Source organism: Echeneis naucrates, chromosome 3, assembly GCF_900963305.1.
Source record: "Echeneis naucrates chromosome 3, fEcheNa1.1, whole genome shotgun sequence".
In the NCBI taxonomy this organism is placed as follows: domain Eukaryota; kingdom Metazoa; phylum Chordata; class Actinopteri; order Carangiformes; family Echeneidae; genus Echeneis; species Echeneis naucrates.
In genome coordinates this window covers 17,387,849-17,409,877 of record NC_042513.1, presented here as the reverse complement: position 1 = coordinate 17,409,877, position 22,029 = coordinate 17,387,849, and the positions used below count along the sequence as shown (strand labels likewise).

The 22,029-nt window shown below is 40.0% G+C and overlaps 1 protein-coding gene across 1 annotated transcript; it reads right to left on the bottom strand.

Moving 5' to 3' along the window:
- Positions 1-1,246: 1,246 nt before the first annotated feature.
- LOC115041531 (adhesion G-protein coupled receptor G5-like) lies at positions 1,247-20,287 on the bottom strand. Its single transcript, XM_029499032.1, has 15 exons — positions 19,940-20,287; positions 14,164-14,236; positions 10,553-10,818; positions 9,828-10,014; positions 9,548-9,593; positions 9,160-9,250; positions 7,331-7,453; positions 7,104-7,220; positions 6,124-6,166; positions 5,932-6,038; positions 5,640-5,755; positions 5,273-5,538; positions 5,083-5,182; positions 3,423-3,697; positions 1,247-2,290 (listed from the first exon to the last, which is right to left on the bottom strand). The coding sequence occupies exons 1-15, from the start codon at positions 19,955-19,957 to the stop codon at positions 2,169-2,171; spliced, it is 1,950 nt and encodes a 649-aa protein (XP_029354892.1). The 5' UTR covers positions 19,958-20,287; the 3' UTR covers positions 1,247-2,168.
- Between the last annotated feature and the right edge of the window lie 1,742 nt (positions 20,288-22,029).

The following is a 22,029-nucleotide window of genomic DNA, read 5'->3' as shown; positions in this document are numbered from 1 at the left end:
CCACTCGTGGTCATTTCATGCAATTATAGAGCACAGATCTGTCAAAATGTCCCTGTGCCGAGAAACTGATACTGAGGCAGGGTTGTTAACCAAGAAACAGATGTGTGCTATATCACATGACCCTAAACGTGAATTTCATTATCAACAGATATGAACGAAGAACTTCATGTTGGGTCACGTAACACCTATGAAAGCTTTCTCTTGTGGTCATGTTGGTGGAGGAGCAGCCACATCCTTTAAAATGAAGCAGTCCGAGACCATTGCTATCTCACAAGGAGCTGCCATGTCTGCATCAGACAGCACCACAGATAAAAAATAAAGCTAGAAAGTGGGGCCTTCATTATTCTGAAGGACAGACAAGTCAGCCTGTTCCAAGTCGAAAACTGCTATTATGAGCTTGGTGTGCATGTAGGCACATGTAGCAGGGACATAGAGAATTTCAGTGGGAAACAAGGAGCATGTTTGTGATGACAAAAACAAATCTAAAAGCTCCAGGGAGGAAACACTCAAGCGAGAGTTAAGCAGATATGACAGAGCAGGAAAGCAGCAAGCCTTGAATGTGCTTATGGTGCACTGCTGAACTCACACACAGTTTTAGTAAACAAATTTTTATTAATACTCTATATACAGAAAAAAAAAACAAAACAAAACTCAAATGTACACAATAATTCAAATGACATAATGTTGATCTTTACAACATCATACAGTGCAAATGTCACAGTATCTAAACAAGTCCATAATGGCCTGTGCTGGAGATGAGCAAAATGTACTTGAAAGGGAATTTTAAATGTATATTTGAAAGTAGTTTAAAGTGAAACCAAATTGAAATGCATCTGGTCGATTTTAAAGATGAAAACTTACTGAAGTCTGAGTTACCCATTATGAATTATTCACCCATTAATTTACTCTGCATATACACTGCATGTGAAATCTTCTATTATGTTTATCAGAGCACAAGATGAGACAGCTCACTGAGGTTCCATATATCTATAAAAGACTGAAAATCATAAGTGCTATTTTAAAAGTAGTTTCTGTAAAGCAAAGTGTATATGACATAAAATCAAAAAATAAAAAGCTTATCTAAGGTTCAACGAGCACTTCAATAATAGATCTATAGTTTTTCTTTGCTTACAATATAACAATGGAAATCACGACACAGTAACTCACAATCATTTATTTGCCTAAGACTCACAAAAATTAACTTTATCTCCAGCTTAGAATGTAAAATGTCAAATATTTTCTTCTATTTTTTTTCCAACTAGAGCCAGTCTAGGTATTTTATAAATACAGACTCCAGGTCTGTAAGATTAGTTCCTGAGTGTTTTCTTCTCCACTGCCCCAGAGATGAAGAATCAAATAATTCATGCATCTTTGAAGAGCTTCATTCTGTTCATTAAATCAGCTGATGTAAATACTCCCAGCAGTTATACAATTGTATTAACCTAAGCTCCTAAACTGTGAGAGCCATATGCAGCTGAGAATAAAGAGATACCATCAAAATTTTTGTCTAATCTTTTTAAATTCAAATATTCTCTAAAAACAAATCTTACGGAGATGTGCTTTCATTCAACAGCCGGGCAGCAGTGCAGAGATATTCTCTTCTAAAGGTTTATGAATGAGTCTAGCTCTTCAAACCAATCAGGGGCGACATGAGGGGTAGTTATGACTCATGGCGGTCATCAGCATGTGGCCTCTGGTCCTCATGTACCGCAGTTCACAGCTATTAGCTCCTGTATTATGTATTATGTATTTAGCTACGGCGGACCAACAGGATAAGACGCCGTACAGTCCTGCGCTACAGTTAGCTTGATTTCCAAACCTAAAAGAAAAATGATAATGAATAATGAAATGATAATGATAATAAACGAAATGATAATGAAATGGACGCTATTTTGCGTCACCTCATGAGATGACTCATAAAAACAATGTGAGAGTGACTGAAGCCCATTTTCAATCAGTTGTAAAATTGTTGCTAATGCTACTGGTGCTACATTTAGGGAACACCAGAGGGATGATACGTTTGAGATGTGCAAAGAGCTTTTTCACTGTTTGTCGGGGTCACTTTGAAATTCACTCTTCATTTGTGCTCCAATAAGTCATTTACAATGATAAGAAACGTTAATTTTTACTTGAAAAGGCTTGACTGCTACAGCCTTTCCCCCCTCCATTTAGCTCTTTTCCTGAGTTGGTAACATTTGTTGCCTGGTAGATCCAGAGCTGTTGCTTGAAGAGCCATCGGTTTGTTTCCGCATCCTCTCCAGCATGAAGAACCGTAGCACTAGAAGGAAACCTGGTGGGACAGACCATAGGTAACAGTCATTCATCCACCTTCCATTTTAGTTTCCACATTCAAATCCAAAAATCCCGATGTGAAATTTGTTACACTATCATTTCCTTAAGCTTGGTTTTAGTTTAATCATGTGTAAAAGTCTTAATATGAGACGAATACATTAACGCTGTGGCTTGATTCTGTCTGCAGCTCTAGTGCAAAGCAGTTGGTGAGCCTATCAGAAGAGAGGATGTGAGTCTCTGTTCTGAGTGGTGAACTGATTTCTGAGTTATCCAATGAGTATGGAACAGATTCAGGAATTAACTCCTGTAAGCCAAATCCTGCAACGTTCATTGAGGGTTCTGGTGTCCTGGTGTTCTAAAGCTCAGTCTTAATAGAAGCTGTTAGTATTTCTATTTGGACTGACACCCTTGATACCTTCACCATACTGACATAGAATTTAAATCTAATTTGTAGTCAAAGACCACATGGAAGCCTGTCTTTACATACAAGGCCTTTAAAAACGATTGTGCATCATGATTAAACTGTCCAGTGTTTGCTGGTGGGCCTATACATTCCTCTTTCCCAACTCGCAATGCGCAGCAACAGTGGGGTTAATAAGTTGAATTCTTGGACCTTGATCAAAACAAAACGTGGCGCATGTGAGAGGAAGCAGCTTTTGCGCTGATAGGCCCGAGAAACAGAGTGCCATGATTAACCACGGCCATTGTCTGATTCCCACAATGATACAATGGGCAACTGGCGCCCAGTACACAGTCACCAGTCCCTGTGCCAACAATGAAAACACTGCTGTCCAAAGACTGGCTAAATATAGTTTAACCCTCTGTGAAAGTGGCAATTGTGTTGGGCAAAAAAACAAACAAACAAACAAACAAAAAACCCAATAACAATAACAACAACAACCCAAATCACAACAACTACGAAGAAAAAAAAAAAAAACAAAACATGCAGCTTTTCCTGGTTCATCTTAATTCTTCCCTTCTTCTAGATCAGAACATTTGCATGGATGACAAAAATGTCCAACTTTACGTCTGGGGGCACCACGCGGCCCCAAAATTTCAGGTTAACAGCAGGTAAATAACAAAGCAATTGGGGCCTGGAAAGTTTCTAAGTCTGCATCATAAGCACTGACCTTGAAAGGAGTTCAGGATGCAGAAGAGGAAAGGAACCAAGTCAGAGAGGGGTCCAAAGTCCAGAAAGTTCAGCGCCCACGTTGTTCCAAAGAGGCAGCTCAGCCCCCAGATACTGAGAAAAACCACCCGATTCTGCTTCCATTCATCCCTGGATTGGATTTTCCTGTAGACCAGGAATAGCATCACGAGGCCAGAGGAGACCAGGATGACCAGGACCGTAATGTTGGTGACATAGTGAGCGAGCATAGCCTCATTGTTCATTTTCATCCAGCACCTGCAAACACCAAATACACTTAAAGGAGGAAAAGCAACAAATGACTCAACATGACTAATATTAGAATCAGAATCAAAATTACATTATTGATTCCCAAGGGTAGAATTGTTTATGTTAAATTACAACTGATTTCATCAAATTCAACACAAAATGCCACTATTAATGATCTTCAGCAGTCTCAAAATTATTCAACCCCTTCATGACAAGCATCCACCCTTTTGCTTTTATGACCTGCTGTAAACGTGATGCATAGCCAGCCACCTGCTTCTGGCAGCGTTCCTGGGAAATCTTAACCCATTCATCATGGCCAAAGGCCTCCACTTCAGCAATATTCTTGGATTTGCGTGAGTCAACCACCCTTTGTCAAATCCAACCAGGTATTTTAAATGGGTTCAAGTCAGGTGACTGTGATAGCCACTGCAGTATCTTCCAGGACCTCTTCTGAAACCAAGCCCTGGTGGACTTTGAGGTATTCTTGGGATCACTGTCTTGTTGGAAGGTCCAGTAACACCCAAGCTTCAGATTCCAAACAGATGGAATGGCATTTCCCGATATTTGGTTGAGTCCATCTTGCCCGCCATACGCTGCCGGTTTCCAGTGCCAGAGGAAGCAAAGCAGCTTCAGAGCATCCCTGCACCACCACTATGCCTCACTTTAGGCAGAGTATACTTTTCAGCATATGCTTAATTCTTTCTCCTCCAAATTTACCGCTGATCCACAGCTCTAAAAAGTCAGAGCAGCGTAGCCACTATTCCTTTAACTTTAAACTTGTGAACTCTGCCTCCGATTGTATCTCTCGGAACATTCAGCACCTTTGGTATCTTTTTGTATCCTTTTCCTTGTTTGTGCAAGGCAAGGATCTGTTCAGTGAAAATTTTGGTCAATTCACTTAATTTAGCCATATTTCTAACACGCAATCAAACAAAAATCATAGTCAACAGTTAAAGTATTGTTAAAGTTAAAGTATAGAGTTGTTCTATCTCAAACACATCTGATGCAACTAATGGAGCCCTTGATTGGTTGTATCCCATGTGCTTGAGACCAAACCTGATTTGTAAATGCGTGCTCTTGGAAGGAATGCTATTGAGGGTGATGAATAATTGCAACACTGCAGCAGTCATTGAAAGTAGGATTTAGTGTTGAATTTGGATAAAATCCTTGTAATATTAATTTTATTTAACTATTTAAAAGGGTCTCGTATTGTTGATTGTAAACACCTTCAGCATTAAAAACTTTGCCAATAAACCTAAAGTGCAATGGGGGTTGAACTGAAATTGCAACTGGAAGCAGTTTTTGGGCTCTGCAGCTTTTCCATTCATTACTCCATTAGCTATCCAAGCATTGCTGCCTATGCCAAATGTCTTTATCTACATATTCTTACTCACATCAGATACGGGTTGGCGATATCATCACTTGGTATAATCTCTCTCACTCCATATATGTCGCCCACTAGAACCAGGATCAAAACTGGAAGAGCAGGGAGCCCTGGGGACAAATTTTCAAAGGCCATAAGTTCATGTCATGTTTGCCTTCAATAAAAATAGAATTCTTACAAATATTACGTTACACACTCACCAAAGCCAAACAGGCACCATAGCTTTCCTATGTCTTTAGGGAGAGGGCTGAAAACCATGTACACCAACCAGAAGGTATGAAAAATTTCAATGCCCATCCAGCTGAAGGAGCTGAGGAGGGCGTAGTGGAGGCCTGCCCCCACCCAAATGCACACACTCTCCTTTACCAGGTTGGCAATGATCCCAGTGAAGAAGAAAAGCAGGTTGAGGAGAGCAAGGGATGTAGCCAGGCCTAAGTGAATAGGCAAGGACGGCTCCTTAAATCGTCTGATGGAGGGAAAACAGGAAGGAAAGGAACAATTACTTTGTAACTAAACTTTTGTTTTTATACATCAGGCTGAACATTTTTCCTGAAAATGGAGTTCTACCTTTTCTTGCAGAGAATAATGATAAGCATGACACAGCTGATGACTGACACGAGGCAGCCCAGAGATGTAATGACTGTCAACGCCAGAAGGTGGCGCACTGGTCGTGGCTCCAGTTGCTATTGTGGAACAAAGCAGTGACAAAAAGGTACAGCTCAATGTGCGACTGTGTACATTTAGTCTGTATTTCATCAATCTTAATTGACAGATGTAACAGTGTCTATGCAGCATGTGTGTAAACACATGCTGATTTTGTTTGTTTGTTTTCTTCATTCCATCGGCAAGTATGTCTCACCACCAGTACGGAGAAATAAGTCAGATGGTTGCAGAGACACTCGGTGTGAGTTTCTGCTTTCTGTTGTGTCTCACATCCATCCACCAACCAGTTGATCTGCAAAGGGTCTACAGACACACAACACTGACTTAAATATTCTTTATTATCATCCACAGCTTATGAATCGAAACTGTGCGTAAGCTTGGTTCTGACCTTTCCTGGTGTCCCATGAAACACATTTCCGTGAATGATTCATCTGACATAAAGAAGTAGGAGAGAGAGAGGGAGACAGAGATGTTGCACGTTACTGTTCACATTAATGAAGTCACAACTACATTCATTCGTTTGATAGCAGTGGCTGGAACAGCCAAAGGGAAAGGGAAAGGGAAAAAAGAAACAGGCATACTCCATTTCCTGCACATGAATCTGTATTCATGAACAATGTACAGTGACACTGTTTGCACCTTGTGCTGTTTTGACCATGTGTATGCGTTCTTTAGAGCGAGCCAAGTTCATTGTTGTTGACATGGCAAAATCTTTGGTGAAAACAGAAGTAACTGTAGTTATGTGCTAACTGCTTCTTTAAGTAGAGTTGGACAATATACCATGGTTATTTATTGCGATGTGTTACTTGAAGTTGATGCGATTATCATTTAATATTTACCAATCAAAATTTCTGACATTTGTTTCAATCCTAATGCTGACGACTCTATTCATGAGACTGAAGCAGGACTTCACAGTGGATTTACTGCCCTAAAGTTTATTGATGAGCTCGGTGAGTAATCTGATCAACAACTGCTGAAATTTGGTGAAATAGATTGTGTTTTTGTCCATAAAAAATGTGTGTGTAAGCAAAAAACTACTTTGAGAATATACAGAGGAGCTGCCGGGTATTTCACAATGTGAGGTAAGAAATGAAACTGAGTGGTAATCTGCATTGACATAATAGCCACACAAAGGTGACGACACCAGCTGTGTTTTCAATTTCAGGGCAACTGTCTGGGCTCTGCAACATTTCTGCTGTTAAAGTTACCACCTTGTTTCTTATAACTCACCACGTGGAATTTTGCAGAAAATTACAAACTGACTGTGAATTTGTTTTATAAATTCACTGTGTGAGTCACAAATCCCTTGTTCAATTGTGAATTCAGACAAAAATATCTAACCTTTGACACAAAAAATACACAACTCACAGGTATTGGTTCATGGTGAAAGTCAATCCTGATTGGCTCGGGCAGATCGGTAATGACCTCGTTCTCCACTGTGATTTCCACCACATCGTTGAGAATCCAAACCTCCTTTTGATCCTCCTGCCGAACACACACACACACACACACAGACACACACACACGCAGGCATGTGATATCGTGCTGACATATGTTAAACTGCCAGCTTTGACTGAAGGCAAAGTGAGCCTCACCTGAAATGGGAAGTTGTTCTTGAAGAATGTGCAGATGGCTTTACTTGTCCCTTTGGCGGCTTGTTTTAGAGCAGGGGGCAGATGGACGGTGGCAGAAGGCTCTTCAGATGCACCTTTTGTGACCTAAAAAAACGGCATGTAGTGAGAACATTGGACATTATTTGCCCAATTCGCTGTCATGATTATGCTTGAAAAGCGAGGGGGATTACTATTTAGCAGAAACAAAAAATCAAAGAGCAGCAAGTCTCAATTACTCAGTTAAATACAGGACAGAGAAACAATGTCAACAAAAATAAAATGCTTCCATGTTTTCAAACTCACTGACTTGACTTGTACCACCCTGTTACTTGGCATCACAACCCTACAGTGTGCAGAGCTGTAATGAGTAGACTGTGTGCAGATTGCTGGGTAGAAACACAAATGGCTCTATTTTAAGGTAGTTTGGAGGGGAAAATGTCAGCTTTCAGCATCCATCCTCTACTTGTCATTAAAATGCTGCCATCAAGCATTTTGATGTGGCTGAGCTCTCACCTATTTTCTGAACCAAACCACCACCACTCTCAATTTGAATAAATACGCTATAAAATAAGGCCCTGATTAAAAGAAGTCTGAAAGAGTCATGTTTCAGACATAAAGAGGCCCTATCTAAATAAAATTCACTACAGAGACATTACCAGTTCGATGAATCAAATGGTCCTGCTGTCTCTCCCACTGCAGCCATGACCATCATCATGGATGCAGGAGATAAAACTGATAAAACATCAGCTGGATGTTTTTGTTTTTGAGGACTGTGCACCACAATTGAAACCTACAGTGTTGTTTTGTTATACAGATGTGTGTTGTTTTTTTTTTTTTTTTTCTATTTGTGTCGGAGTTGTGAATTTGCAGCAAAAAAGGCCCAAAACTGATGTGGTCACAAAATATGACTGATGCGGTCTGTGCAGCTCTGTTGCTGCTTTCAACTGATTAAACCTTTATTATTATTATTTTATTAGTGTCCAATATGATTTAGTCCTGTGGATGTTTACTCCTATAATGAGTTAAAAATCCACAGAAACACAGGATGCGAAAGGATGTGAAGTTACTTTTAAATTAAATATAAATCTGAGGATTTATATTAAGCTAAGTTTTCTCTGAACCCTACTGATCTACTTATTTAGTGTTATTTCAAAAAGACATTTTTTGCAAATGTTTCTGTTTTGTTATGTCAAGGCACCTTGAACTGCAGTCTTTCTAAAATAGGGGATATATAAATTAAGTTCATTTTGTTTTAATTCAAAGCATAACTGCACTCTGGGTTTCAACTTGAACACTGGCACCGACGTATTTGAACTGATTCCGTGTCGACAGTTTTGCTAATATTTCACTAGTTTACTCTTGGTTAAGAAAGAGCTTCTGAAAAAGAACAGCTCCCAACTGCAGTGGGAAATTCATGAGCCTTTTTTGAAAACCAATCATGTTGCCAATGTATGCTCTACATAAGACATGGGCTTTATACGGCTCACGGGCCATTTTATTTACCAAGTTAAAGTTTAGCCTAATAAGGCTAAAACTTAGCCTTTAACCATCATGTGGGTCAGATCTGGCCATATGATGTCCAGGTGTGGGCTAAAGAAATGAATTAGATTATCTAAATTGGCTTTTATTTTTAAATGCTTGCATTGTCCACCACTGCTCTAGTAAGAACTGGATGCTGAGCACAACTTACACGCTTGGAAATGAGAAGCTGGAACTGAGAGCCAGAGTCCTAGTTTTTAATTCAAGTATTGTGTTAACTTCTAGGTTACTCTTGATGATGGATACACTTTTGACTGTTTTGTGTGTCTTACAGGCGATGTGAAGTTGATGCCTTGGAAATCCTCCTTCATCTCCACCTGAAAGCTTTGAGCACAGGGATCTTGAGCATTCCTTCCAGCGTTCCTGGACACACAAAAATTCACACACACCATGATACTGAAATAAAAACGTATGCAGTCAGCTAGCCATTTGAATCAAGTGACTCACATCCTAACTTGGCTAAAATTTCACTTCCTTTTTATGGTTAATGTTCACACGCTCAATTACTGTTCATAAAACTCACTGCTCACTGCTCACTTCAGTGACTTCAGCAAATGAGAGCAAACTGTATGAGGAAAGGTGTTGACCGAAAGTCCCCAGCTGTGTTATTTTCTGTGAAAATTTGATGATATAGCTGAGAAAAAGCAGGGAGGGAATTACATGGAGACTTGGGCGTGGTTGTTTTTCGCTTCTTCACATAACTCCTCTGCAAAAAAACAAACAAACAAAAAATCAGTTTTGAATTTGACATTCAACTCTAAACTGTAACACTTATCCTTGCAAACATTTAACTGAACCACAGGGAAATTAAAAGATCCATGTGCACACATTAAACTTACCATTTAGGGCAGGAAATAATACAAAATTTTTACATTCAATGAGAAAAGCCTTCCACTGGCTAATAGATTGTAGAAATACTGTATAAAAAGTCCATTCTTACTGCAGGTGACACGCATTCCAATGAACTTGTAGGCTCTGCGCGTTTTGGCTGAGATGACATCAGTTCTGACGGTCCCATTGATGATGCCATATGGCGCTTCTGGTTCAGTAGGGCCATCAGACAGATATGTACAACAGGAGGCCCCTAGGCTGGCAGGCCAACACAGCGTAAGGTTCCTTCCTCTCAGCTGTCCAACAAAACAAGATTGAGCAAAACTTAATAAGATTTCAATAAAGCCATAGAGGCATAGACAGTGCTCATTGTCCACATTGTATTTAATTTTTCGCCAAAAATAGTTGACCGAAAGGACCGAAAGTTGTTTCTTTTGGTCCTGGTCTGGTTTAAGCATCACTTTGCCAACCACAGAATTTTCAGTGGGTTTATATGTGAAACCACTAATTAAAAGTTCAAACAGAAATAAAAGTAACTGCTCAACAACTGTTATCATATTCCTTAATAGTCACTCCTGTCATCGAAGGGTTAGCATGTTTGAACACAAACAAACAATCAAACTACACCTCGTTACGAGACAGGAGGTATGAACCATTTCTTGTAATGTGTCATCATTTGCTATAGCATATCTTTGTTTTCACTTGTCAATCTTACGTGTCTAACCCATTGGATGCATTTTAGAAAAAAACATTCCTCTTTCACTTTGACAATTGATACTGAAGTTTCCACAAAACAATAAAAACCACTGAGTTGCCTTCTCTCTCCAGATTTACCTGCAGTTTGAACTGATCCAGCAGCGGTTCCCAGTACACACAGAAGTTACTTTCCTCTTCTGAATTAAGTCCAAACTCATTGAGGTGAATAACATCAGATCGCTGACAATGGGAAGTGATCTGTCCCTCAATGGACAGAGAGCTCTCATTGGCCATGACTGAAACATTTTGGCAGCCTTGGGAGAGGTTAACATTTAGGCTCAGGTGGTTCATGCTGTGGCGCCAGGTCCCACAAAACTTCAGGTCCTGGTCATTTTCGCTCAAACCTGAAGTAAACAAACAAAAGAGCACAGTGTATAAAGGGGAAAAGGGTGACGTGTTACAAAATAATCTAAAATACAATTGCATCAATGACATTACATTTAAATAATTTTTTGTTTTAATTTAGATGATTATTGATGATGAAAATAAAACATCTAGTACCTCAAAACATTTGATTGTTTTCCAATGTCAATCAATGTTTAAGCTCTGAAAAGTGCATTCATTGTTGCATTTAATATGTGGTTGGGGCTCATAAAGAATGAATGATTGCATCACTGGTGCATTGCTGGGGAGCTCTCAGCCTGTGGCTCTCCTAGGGCCTTAATAAAGGTTGATCAAAACCTGCTAAAAACTAAGTACATTTCTCCAGACAGCTGAGAACTGCATTGCGTGGGTTGTGCCAGATTTGTAGGGGATGTGCAGCTTGCATTTGGCTAACACTGAATGACATTTGGATGGAAAAGAGGTCCTACAAGTAAAATCTTTCATATAAATGCAAAATATGTGTTTTTTCCCAGACAGTTTCTTCCTTTGATGTGAACCTCAGCATAAAACAACAAAAACAATACCTGACACAACCACAACCAAGAACGTTTGACGGGTTGGCACTTTTGCCTTAAGGGGAAATTTTGTTCAAATCCAAAAGGGCAAAATCAAAACAAAAGAAACTTGTTTTGAATGGTTTCTTGGTCATGTGTAGTTGGATTTTAAGGAAAAAAAAAAGGAATGAAATTGTTCGTCAAGTTTGGTCAAAAAAATTCTGAGATTTCATTTTTAAATCTTATGTCCCAGCTCTAAAGTAAAAAAAAACTGCCGATACAGAAACCAAATAATTTCAAAATAAACCAGGAAGTCAAACGCACTAATAAAAAAGCAATCGTGTCATGGAGTAGTTCTGGACATTTTCAGTTCTTGTTTTGAGGCTTTAGATGTAAACAGATAAAATGATCAGTCACTAATTTCACATTGTCATGATCTGTAATTGAAAGGCATGTGCTGTTACCACGGTAACCAAGTGTTGTACTGAATTGAGGCACACAAGGCTGGCTTGCTTTGATGATGTCACCAAGAACTATGACACATCATATACTGATGTAGTTCAAAGATTGTGACGTCACACAATTCCTACATCAAAAGAATTCTGTGTTAGGAAGGACAATACATACACATGTTCAGCGAAGCAGCAAGTTACTCAACGTTGACACAAAGAACAAGAGAAAAAGAAGAATGGGAAGAAGAAGAAAAGAAATCTTTATTCCAAGCCTGGAATGCCGTGTTAAGACTTACGTTGCAAACTGGGATGAGAAAATCCAAAGAGAATTGCGTTGCACAAATGCAAAACTCCTTCAGGCGTATACTAAACCTGAAAGGTTGACACTAAAAGCCCATGTGCAAACCCTGTGGACAGTCCAGCATCTGCTGCATAACACACCAGAAACCTCGACTCCTGCAGTGTCTTTAGTCACAGAAATATCCAACCTTCAATATAATCTAAGTCAGTCCAAAAACGCATTGGGGGAGGCACGTCAGAAACTTCAAACACAAGAGAAAATCATCAAGCAGCTAAAAATCCAAATTGACGATCAAGCGAAGCAGATTTTCAAAGCAAAAGAAAAAGAAAATATTCTCTGTGATAAGATGAAGGACTTTGAAGTGGCCCGTTGCTCCATACACAATTTGAAATGTGCCGTCAATCCATCGAACACACTACAGGATGCTCAGAAACAGCAACACAAGGAGTCAACTGAAGAGCGCGGGGATTCAAGTGAAGACAACAAACTGGGGGCTTATGCTTCAGTCCACTTGCAGAGTCAGGATACAAACAGATCTGTTTTTGAGCCAGTGCCAGAAGAGGCACCCAGAGACCAACAGGAAGAAAAAGGGGAAGTATATGAGATCCGTCGCGGAAAGTGGGACTTTGAGCATCATGATGACAAGAAGCTTAGTGAAAATGACCAAATAATTTCTCTCCAACCGAGTGAGGTAGAGAAAATCAGGGATGCAACAGTCATGCGCCTCTGGGAGAAGAAAGAGACTTCGCTTGAGAGCCAGAGAGTGGAAATCTCCAAACTATGTGCCGCTTTCAAGACTCAGTGTGAAGAGGCAAGGACAATTCCTGAAGCCAAGGAAAAAGAGTGGACCGAGAAGTATTTGGAGATGGAAAGAAGCTCCAAGGACAAAAAGGAAAAGACGCCCAGGAGGGGGAACTGCTTTGTCAGATTGTTCACATTTGGTTGTGGCAGGAAGTAGACCAGTAGGGTAGATATACCTGTGGACCATCAACTACCTTCACAATGACAGTCACAAAAAAATAAGTGGCTGTTTTCTCTTTCTCTCTCTCTCTCTCTCTCTCTCTCTCTCTCTCTCTCTCTCTCTCTCTCTCTCTCTCTCTCTCTCTCTCTCTCTCTCACTCTCTCACTCTCTCACTCTCCAATGAATTAATCCAATCTAACTCTCTCTCTCTCTCTCTCTCTCTCTCTCTCTCAATAAATAAATAAATACAATCCAAATACAATGCACTAATTATTCTCCTTGTTAATTAAACACTGAAACAAAACCATTGACACACATAAAACTGCAGAAACTTGTGGAGTATGAAAACAGACTTCTGGTTACAAGAAACACACACATTTATGGAGAAATCAAATCGAGGGGTTATGCTTTGGTTGATATGGGACCACAGACAACAACACCTGAACCTCAAAATGAATGTTCTCACAAAACTGAGCTCCACTTCCTTTCCTTAACTGAAGAGGGGAAGTTCTGTCTGCAGGTTTGATAATCGGATGTTCAGTTGTGCATGTTGCGTAATAATATGCGTATAATGGATTAGCTAGAGTTGCTAATGTGAGCATATGTTTTCTTTTCAAGTTAAATCAATGTTTCTGGACAGAGCTGTGATGTCAGAGGGTTGATCGATGGGAAGAACATGGGTTTGTTTGAACAATTCCAGTCCTACAAAAGCCCAATACTGTTATTCTCAACAATCATCACAAAACTGCTGCAGGTAAATGCCGCTGCATTGGTGCACAGCTGAACTCACTTACTGGAGCACCAATTACATAGCCCTGTGTGTGACGGTGAAGTCACACACACACTTTGGGCTTCCTGTGGGTATTTGAACAGGAATTTAGAATTATTTCTGAAATTCACTTCACAACTTCAATATCTGTCCTGTCTTTCTCCAACTTACCTACCCTCAGACTGGCTGTAACAGGTTTTCATCATGCTAAATATACTACAGATGTGACAGCACAGTCAAGCGCAGCATGTGACAACATGGCTGTAAAAATGGATGTGGCCCTAAGTGAGCTCTTCAAAGACAAAGATGTTGGTATATGTTATCTTACCTGTGGTGAGGAGGAAAGTAAGGATGAACACAACCCTCAGACTATCGGTCTGTCGCGGCTCCATTGGTAAGAACTGCCACAGGGAAACACAGCAAGTCAAATGCAGTTAGACAAAGCCATGCTGATACAGTTGTGCAATTGCAGCCCATTCTTAAGACTAAAAACTACATTTCAATGACCAACAAGCATAACTCATATGGATGCTATGTGCAGCCACAGAACCTATACAGAAAAAAAAACTATCCTTATCTAAACACAAAACACAAAAAGGGTTTTTTTTTTTATGATAATATTCTTATCTAGACGCCAGTGTTATTTCTGCTTTCTTATCAATTAATAAAAATAAGCCAAGACTCAAAACACCCACAGGGACCTTTCTATGCTGTTATCAATTGAAACAGCCTTCCCTTTTAACTGGAACGATTACTAGATGCACCCCCCACACAATTCACTCTTTCCATCCCACAATAGCAACCAGACAGATATGTTAATTAGCGCACACACACTCACACAATCCATGAACTCTGACAAAGATGTGAACTCTGTTATCACAGACAGTTGAGGTCTTCACAGTGCCCACAACACACTCTTGAGCTTTGTTGCAGCAAGTGGTGACACAATGAATCCACAATCGCACTTTTCAATTCAGCTCTTCATCTGAGGCTGCTTGGCGTTACTGTCTACTATGCAAGACTGTGTGGGAAGAGTTAATACACTGATACTGAGCATCGCCAGACAGACAGGAACCAGCTGAACCACAGACAAAGGAAAGAGAACAAGACACAGACAAAAAAGACAGCAGAGCCAGCCACTGCACAGCTCAGGCGGTCAGCTGAGCAACAAAGTCTGACTACAAGTCGTACAAGTTCAGTGGTACACATTAGTCCAAAGACTTTTGTTTTCACTTCTTTTTAATCCAGTTTATTTCTGTTTGGTTTGCACAAAGAACATAAGTAAACTCACAGTGTTAGCTCACAGAAAGTTAATTAACTTACTGTAAAGCAGGTGAATCACGTGCATCAACACCAAGAAAAATAGATTCAAGAAGAATTTCATACCAACAGACATCACATTGTTGAATGCACTAACCGTCCTCATATTGACAAATGTAAAATGTAATTATTATAATTATTATTGGTTGGACAGTTATCAAATGCATCACACACTTTTTGCAAATGCATTTGCACGTTATGTAAATTTTTTAATGTCTATTGGGTGTGTTGTATGTTAACTATGTGATTCTGATTCTATTAACTTCACCAAGGGGGAGCAAATATAAGTGGAACAAAACTAAGAATGGACTCTTTTTGCACTCATTATATTCTAAGACGTGATATTACTAACATTTTTACTGACATGTACAGATGGCAGAGGTGGCAAAAGTACTCATTTTCTGTACTTAAGTAGAAGTACAGATACGTGTGTAAAAAAAATACTCTGGTAGAAGTACTGATTCAACTCCTTCACTCAAGTAAAAGTAAGAAAGTGCAGGCTCTGAAATGTACTTTCAAAGTAAAAGTAAAAAGTAAAAATTATTTTTTGCCGTTATTGAAACACAGTACATCCTCCTGATAATTTCTGCTACAGTACAAGTTCTCGTTGTCTCTCTACCGTCACCTCACTCACTCGACTTCTTCCCACAGTTTGCTGTCCCCCCCTCTTCTTCTCCCTCTTTCCCTCTCTAGTTCGTCAGAAAAATATCCCTGAAAAATCTATTTAAGTACAGTAACAAATACTTTGTTACTTGTCATCTCTGACAGATGGCTGTAAAAACTGCACTCAAAGAATTACTTCTGTATCGCAGTTTTCATTCCAGTCTACAGCTTAGAATGCACCCAGTGATTTGTTGTGCGGTCGAAAGAGTCTCACCTATTTTTCACATGCTGAATGTGCAAAACAGATACATTTTGTTGTGAATATGAAACATCCTGCAATGCCACTGCTAAACATGTTGTACAAAAGGAAAGGACGTTACTAATTTCAGTTTTGGTACAAAATTAAACAGATCACACAGAAACACATTCCTATAAAACTAATGGGGTTTTGCCTCTTCCCTTTTTCAATTAAAATGTTTAGAACAAGAGGCATACAGACAGCATTTGCTGTGCTGTTGATAATTCTTTTACTGAACAACATCAATCTATATTGTAATCAAAGTCATTGATGCGTTATATTGCTACAGTTTGTACACGGAGCTCGTGTGTGTGAAATACTGATAACAGACAAATAGAAAGGCACGTATGTGGCAAAATTTAAGCCAGGCCAAGATGCAGCTACATTTTGGATATGATGACAAAGTCAGACACATCTAAGCATGCATCACATCACCCATAATCTAACACCATTTAGCAGATCTCTCAGTGGATAGGCATTATACTGATGAGGGAAACCACGATGACTAACAGTAAGCCATTGTAGCCATGGACAACCAGCCAGTGACATAAAAGGTTTGCATGCGATCAGGTATTGGTACTTGAGAATATTCTCCACATGCTTTGTAAGAGTGGGTGATAAGTCAAATTTCCTGTGTACTGAAAATTTCAGAAGTACAGAAGCTTCTGAATCAACACGTAAACTAACTCTCCCTCTCACTAACCCCACCCTTCCCCCATTGTCCTCGCACGGCAGCCAGGCATCAGTTCAGCACAAGAATTTCCCGTTTTCTTTCGTTTCCCCGCTCATAAAGTGCGTGAGTGTGAGAAATACAAGGAAAGGCTGGCATAAGTGGATGTGTGTATGAGTGCACATAATGGAAATTGGAATGCTGCTCACAGAATTAATTCCTTTTTAACGTCAGCCTCACACTCATCTTGGAACCTGTTGCTTCACTACAGACATCACTCCTACACACAATTCATGTTTGAATACAGCAACCCATTTCCACCTTGTGACTGCTGGGCTGTGTGTTTTCCAGTAAAATTTCTCACTGTCACTTCTGTCTCATATTAGTGTGACTCACTCTCATCATCTTGTTGGACTTCGTGCTCAGTTTTGTCCTAGACAAAACAATGTGTGTCGCACAGCCAAAAGAGATGAGTGGGCAACGTGGCTGAGTCATTTTAAGAGTTTTGGAGGTGCTGCACATTCATTTCTATCTCAAGCTGTAAGAGTGGCATCATCAGTGAGTTTGTCCAGGACTGGCCCAAACCAAAATGTGGGTCATTTGGCTACAAATTATTTTTAAACATTCATACATTCATACATACATTCAGAGGATGACAAAGAACTTATGACAAACGGTATGTTGAAAGTCAAAACCACCAAACTTTCAGCTACTAGTAGGTTGATTTAGTGTTCACAAAAACCTTCATTTTCTCAAAAATCACAATTGATGGCTCTAACAGTTGACTGCTGAGTAGACTAGTTTTGCTATTTAGCGTAATGGAATTTAATGTCCAAGATATCCTCTCTGGTCTCAATCATTTGAACAAGTAAAGTAAAAGCTTGAACAAAATTACAAATAGGAAAGTTTACATTTTAAAGTGAGAGGAGAATTGAAATTATCTTGTGGTTAAACTTGTGACCGAGCTGGTGCTGACTCATTCTGGCAGCACTCATATACTTTAGCCGACAAAGAAGAAATAACACACAAGCAAAATCAAAATGGTGAACATGACAAACTTGGTGTAAACTAAGGACCAGCATGCTAGCAATGTCACTGTGAGTACTTTGGCATGCCAGTATTGGCTTTTACATCAAAGCTGCCTCAAGTACTTCATAGCCGGTGCCATGGTGCAAAAATACCACGTCAAATTTCCCATCTGACCTGTTGTGTTGTTGACTGCCGTGTATACTGTATCATATATACAAATTATTTTCTCTAGGCTTTGCTTGAAAAAAGTCTCACACGGTAATTTAGGTACAGATGACAACAAAGGACCCTTTGGAAAGTTAATAAAATCACCTTGCACGCAAATTTACAGCAAAGTCAAAACGAAGTTTCTATTTGGTCCTGCAAGACTTTGGGCCTACATCGATTCCAAAACTCTAAAAGCAGCAGAGTGAATGAGCAAAGAATGTGCATGGAAGAGTAACTCGGGGAACAAAAGCAGCTCTTTGTTGTCAAGCCTTACAGCTGAAGTGACAGCGAGCGTGAATAAGGGTCAAAGATCACTGGAGGCTGTTTAAGCCAATGGCACACAGAAACAGTTCTCACTCCCTGCACAACACTCACTCTTTTTAATTTGAGGACTTTTTTTTTTTTTCCATGTAACGTCTATATTTTGATGTACTGTGTTTTATTTTTCAGCTCTCTAGAGTTTTCCTTCAACAGTGAATGCAAAATCAAATTCATGGCCGTAGGTGAAGAATTCTTTATCACATTGCTCAGGAAATAGAGCCTCATGTATTCTTCTGAAACAACACAGTGGCCTCAGTCGTTTTTCTCATTTTTTTTTTTTTTTTTACGTTTGCTGCTGTGGGAAGACTGCACTGCGCTACAATGTTGTGTGCTCCTGCCCAACATAGCAGTTGATAAGAAAGATTTGTTTTTACAATACAAGAATCAGATTGGTTGTTGCTTGTCATGTTGATTTACAGCTCAGCATACTACGAGCAGCTCAGAACATGCATGTGAAAATGGCTGGTTAAAGCCACATCGCGAACAGCTGCAGAGGAGTTTCTGAAAGTGACACTCAAGGCATCCAATTGAAAATATTTACAATACCAGTACTTTTTCTCAGAACTCATCGGAAAAAATTCAAACTTAAAGCCTGAAATGCTGCATCAAAACAGGAATGAGCTTCTGTAAGTCTTTTGTAAAGTAACACTTCAAGTTGAAAGAGAAGACTAAAAGGAATTAAGAGGAATGCTCCCTGGGCTACATTTCTATGAGGACTTTACATTCTTTGTGGTAGCGCCATAGTGATGCAGTGTCTGCGTTGAGTGTGGATGTGTGCCTTTATCTGTATCTTGCCATTCTCTGTGAGGAAATTAGAGGAGCAGGTGGAATGCTGCTGCAGAGATTTCCTTCAGGGCTCTGAATAAATCAATAATCCAATACACACAAACACACACACACACACACACACACACACACAAAAGCCAGCTTATTTATAGGCCTAAAATCACCCCAGGTGTGGCTTTAGGTCCAGGGTCTTTCTTTTCCTCACGGTGAAAAATCACCATGGGGAAAACACAGAGAAGAAGCTTCAGCAATGAGTCACATCCACTGTATATATTTGACTTTCAAAGAAACGGGGCCTTGTGGGGTGCTCCTCATTTCTCATATTTAATATAACCATTCTCGGTTACATGTGGTAGTTTGCCCTCGTTTAAGACGCACACATTTTTCACACCTTTGTGCTTTTTTCTTCGCCTGTGTGTGTGCATCTGAGTGAAATATTTTGATTGTTCCGTTCAGGCAAAGTCAGGAAACCACAGCTGTAATGAGAGCAAGGTAGAGGCTGCAGGTCCCTGCAGCTGTCTGCCTCTCCGTCCCGACGTCGAGCCAGCATCACCTCTTTATTCTCTTTATTCAGCTAAATTCAACAAGCAGTCCAAAACTGGAATGGGTGTGTAGCTTGTGGGACGTAAATAAAGCACCGGCTTCACATTATTATTCTAGGGCATACTTGAAATTAAAATTTGAGTAAATGATAAGATCCCCCCCCCCCCCCCACCCAGATATAATCTTCAGTCACTACTGATACCGCAGTAAACACGCAATACAATTTTTCAAAGTGTAAAATTAAGTGTGATTTTAAAAAATGAATTGTACAGCACGGCACAGCTTGTTTTGTGTAGAAAACGTGGTGAACAGGAGAGCCGGAGTTACCTTCAGTAGTTTTCCCATTAGCGGCTCCGGACCTGACGGACGAACAGACTTCACTTATCTTCTCTGGACGTTTCCCTTTTCTTTTTCTTTCTTCTTGCCTTAGGTCATTCCTGACACCCGCTAAGAGTTTCACACGGTCCGAGGTATTTTTAAAACTGGAAAGTCCAATGAACGAGTCGGCGGTGCGGCGCGTCGGGTGGAGCCGTCGGACGGGAACCTCCGCCGGGGAGAGAGCTGTCAGCACGGCCGAGGCGTGAGCTGGAGCTGGTGTCAGAGTGGCCACACTGAGGGGCGACACACTTCCGTTTTAACACTTTCAGATTTAAAGAAACAACCCTTCACACAGGAAGCTAAGTGGTAAAAACCCTTGTCGGTGCTTATACTGTAGCTGTCCCGTTTGGTCAATCGAGGGTGTGCTTCCCCTTCCCGATTGATAACCGATTGTTATCTGCAGTGTTATCTTAGTTGTGCACGTGCGTGCCTTTTTCTTGTGATCATTTTGAAAGCAAACTCATATCCGCCTTTCCTTCTGCTGTCTGTCTCTCACTTGACTAGTGTCAGCGCAGCAAGGTGTGAAACTGGGAGCCGGACACGGTGATCCAGAAGAGCTGGATGTGGATCTGGGAGCGCAGAGGAGAGGCTGAGAGACGATGGGGAATCAACTCAGTCATTTCAAAGCCACTGTTATTGACCCAAGATAAGCTCCGATGAAATGATGTGTTGCTATTACATCTTATAATGCCAGAAATGGATTTAACGCCTACACAGCTCAGACCCGGGGATAAGGAGTTTTAATTCGGGTTATTACAGAAATTCTCAAATAAGATTTCTCCAAATGTCACTTAGGAAGCCTTATCAAATAATGTGAGGGGTTTTTGATAGAGGAGAGTGTTAACTAACTGTGTTATCTCTGAAAGCCTCAGCAGTGACTCCAGTGCATGATATGTCACGTCAGTGAGCCAGATGCAGGAAAGGAAGTATACTACAAGTGCTCCTTGGGTGCCACACACACCTGGCACAGTTGAAAGTTTGAACCTTACCACAGACCACAAATTTGTCATGACAAGGTTTGAGGTTTTCAGCAAAAGCAAAGAGGAAAAAAGGTGTAAAGGAAGGACAAAAAAAAAGGGTAAAAAAAAAACGGTGTTGAGCATCTTCTGAGAAAGTAAAGTCTCTCTGGTGAAGTATAAGGTCCATTAAAGGTCTTAAGCAGCAGCTCTAAAGCTGAGCAGAAATGGCAGAATAACATGAAGCATAATGCTAAGCATAATGTGATGCTTAGACTGAGGAGCAACATCAGACAACTAATGCCACCATCATTTTCATCAGATTATTGAGTCTTTTCATGAAAATTAGCAGTGAAACAGGTAATATATATGACTACACAATAGTCATCAGTCTAAGCATTAAAACACTTTGTGTAGCTTTTCCTGTGCCTGAGAATGAGAACCATTTTTCCTTCAAGCAGTAAGTACATTTTTTTCTGTTGCCGTCAGGGCACAATTATGTAACTGTTTGTAAAGCTAACCACTTTTCGGATTCTGTCATCCCTTGTGCAGTTACCCTTTTTGATTTGTAGACTCCTAATTGTTGGTGTTTTAGTTTCCTGTCAGATCTTTTAACAACTTATTTATGAGCATTATTAGTGACTTCCACTTATAGCTGCTTTTACCACTTAGTTTGTTGTTTGTATGCTACTTGCTTTTTGTACACATCAAGCTGCTTCAAACTAATTGCCCAGAGCGAGCATTATATCACATATAACACATATCACAATCCATTTTCCTGGTCTTCAATACAGAATCTTTTTTGAGAGTAAGTTCTCACTAGAAAACTCCTGATGGGATCAAGACAGGCTGTGTTACAAGATATGAGCCAAGAAGGCCTCAGGCTTTTGGCATTACACCTCCTGAAGTTAATCAGACCTTATTGCATGACCTGTTGGCTCATGTGCAAAAGCTCTTTGTGTACACTGTATTGTACTGAGATTGTACTAAAGTCCAAGTGTTCTATTTTAGTTTAGTAAGTTTTGCATTCCCATTGCCATGAAATGTTTGCAGTGAATATTGTTGATTTTTTTTTTTTTTTTT

What these genes read in the sequence shown, in the direction of transcription:
- LOC115041531 (XM_029499032.1), bottom strand. An exon ending in TACTTTCCTCCTCACCACAG is followed by an intron (nt 10,819 to 14,163) that starts GTAAGATAACAT and finishes TGTTTACTTCAG; the next exon opens with GTTTGAGCGAAAATGACCAG. An exon ending in CTTATTTCTCCGTACTGGTG is followed by an intron (nt 5,756 to 5,931) that starts GTGAGACATACT and finishes GTTCCACAATAG; the next exon opens with CAACTGGAGCCACGACCAGT.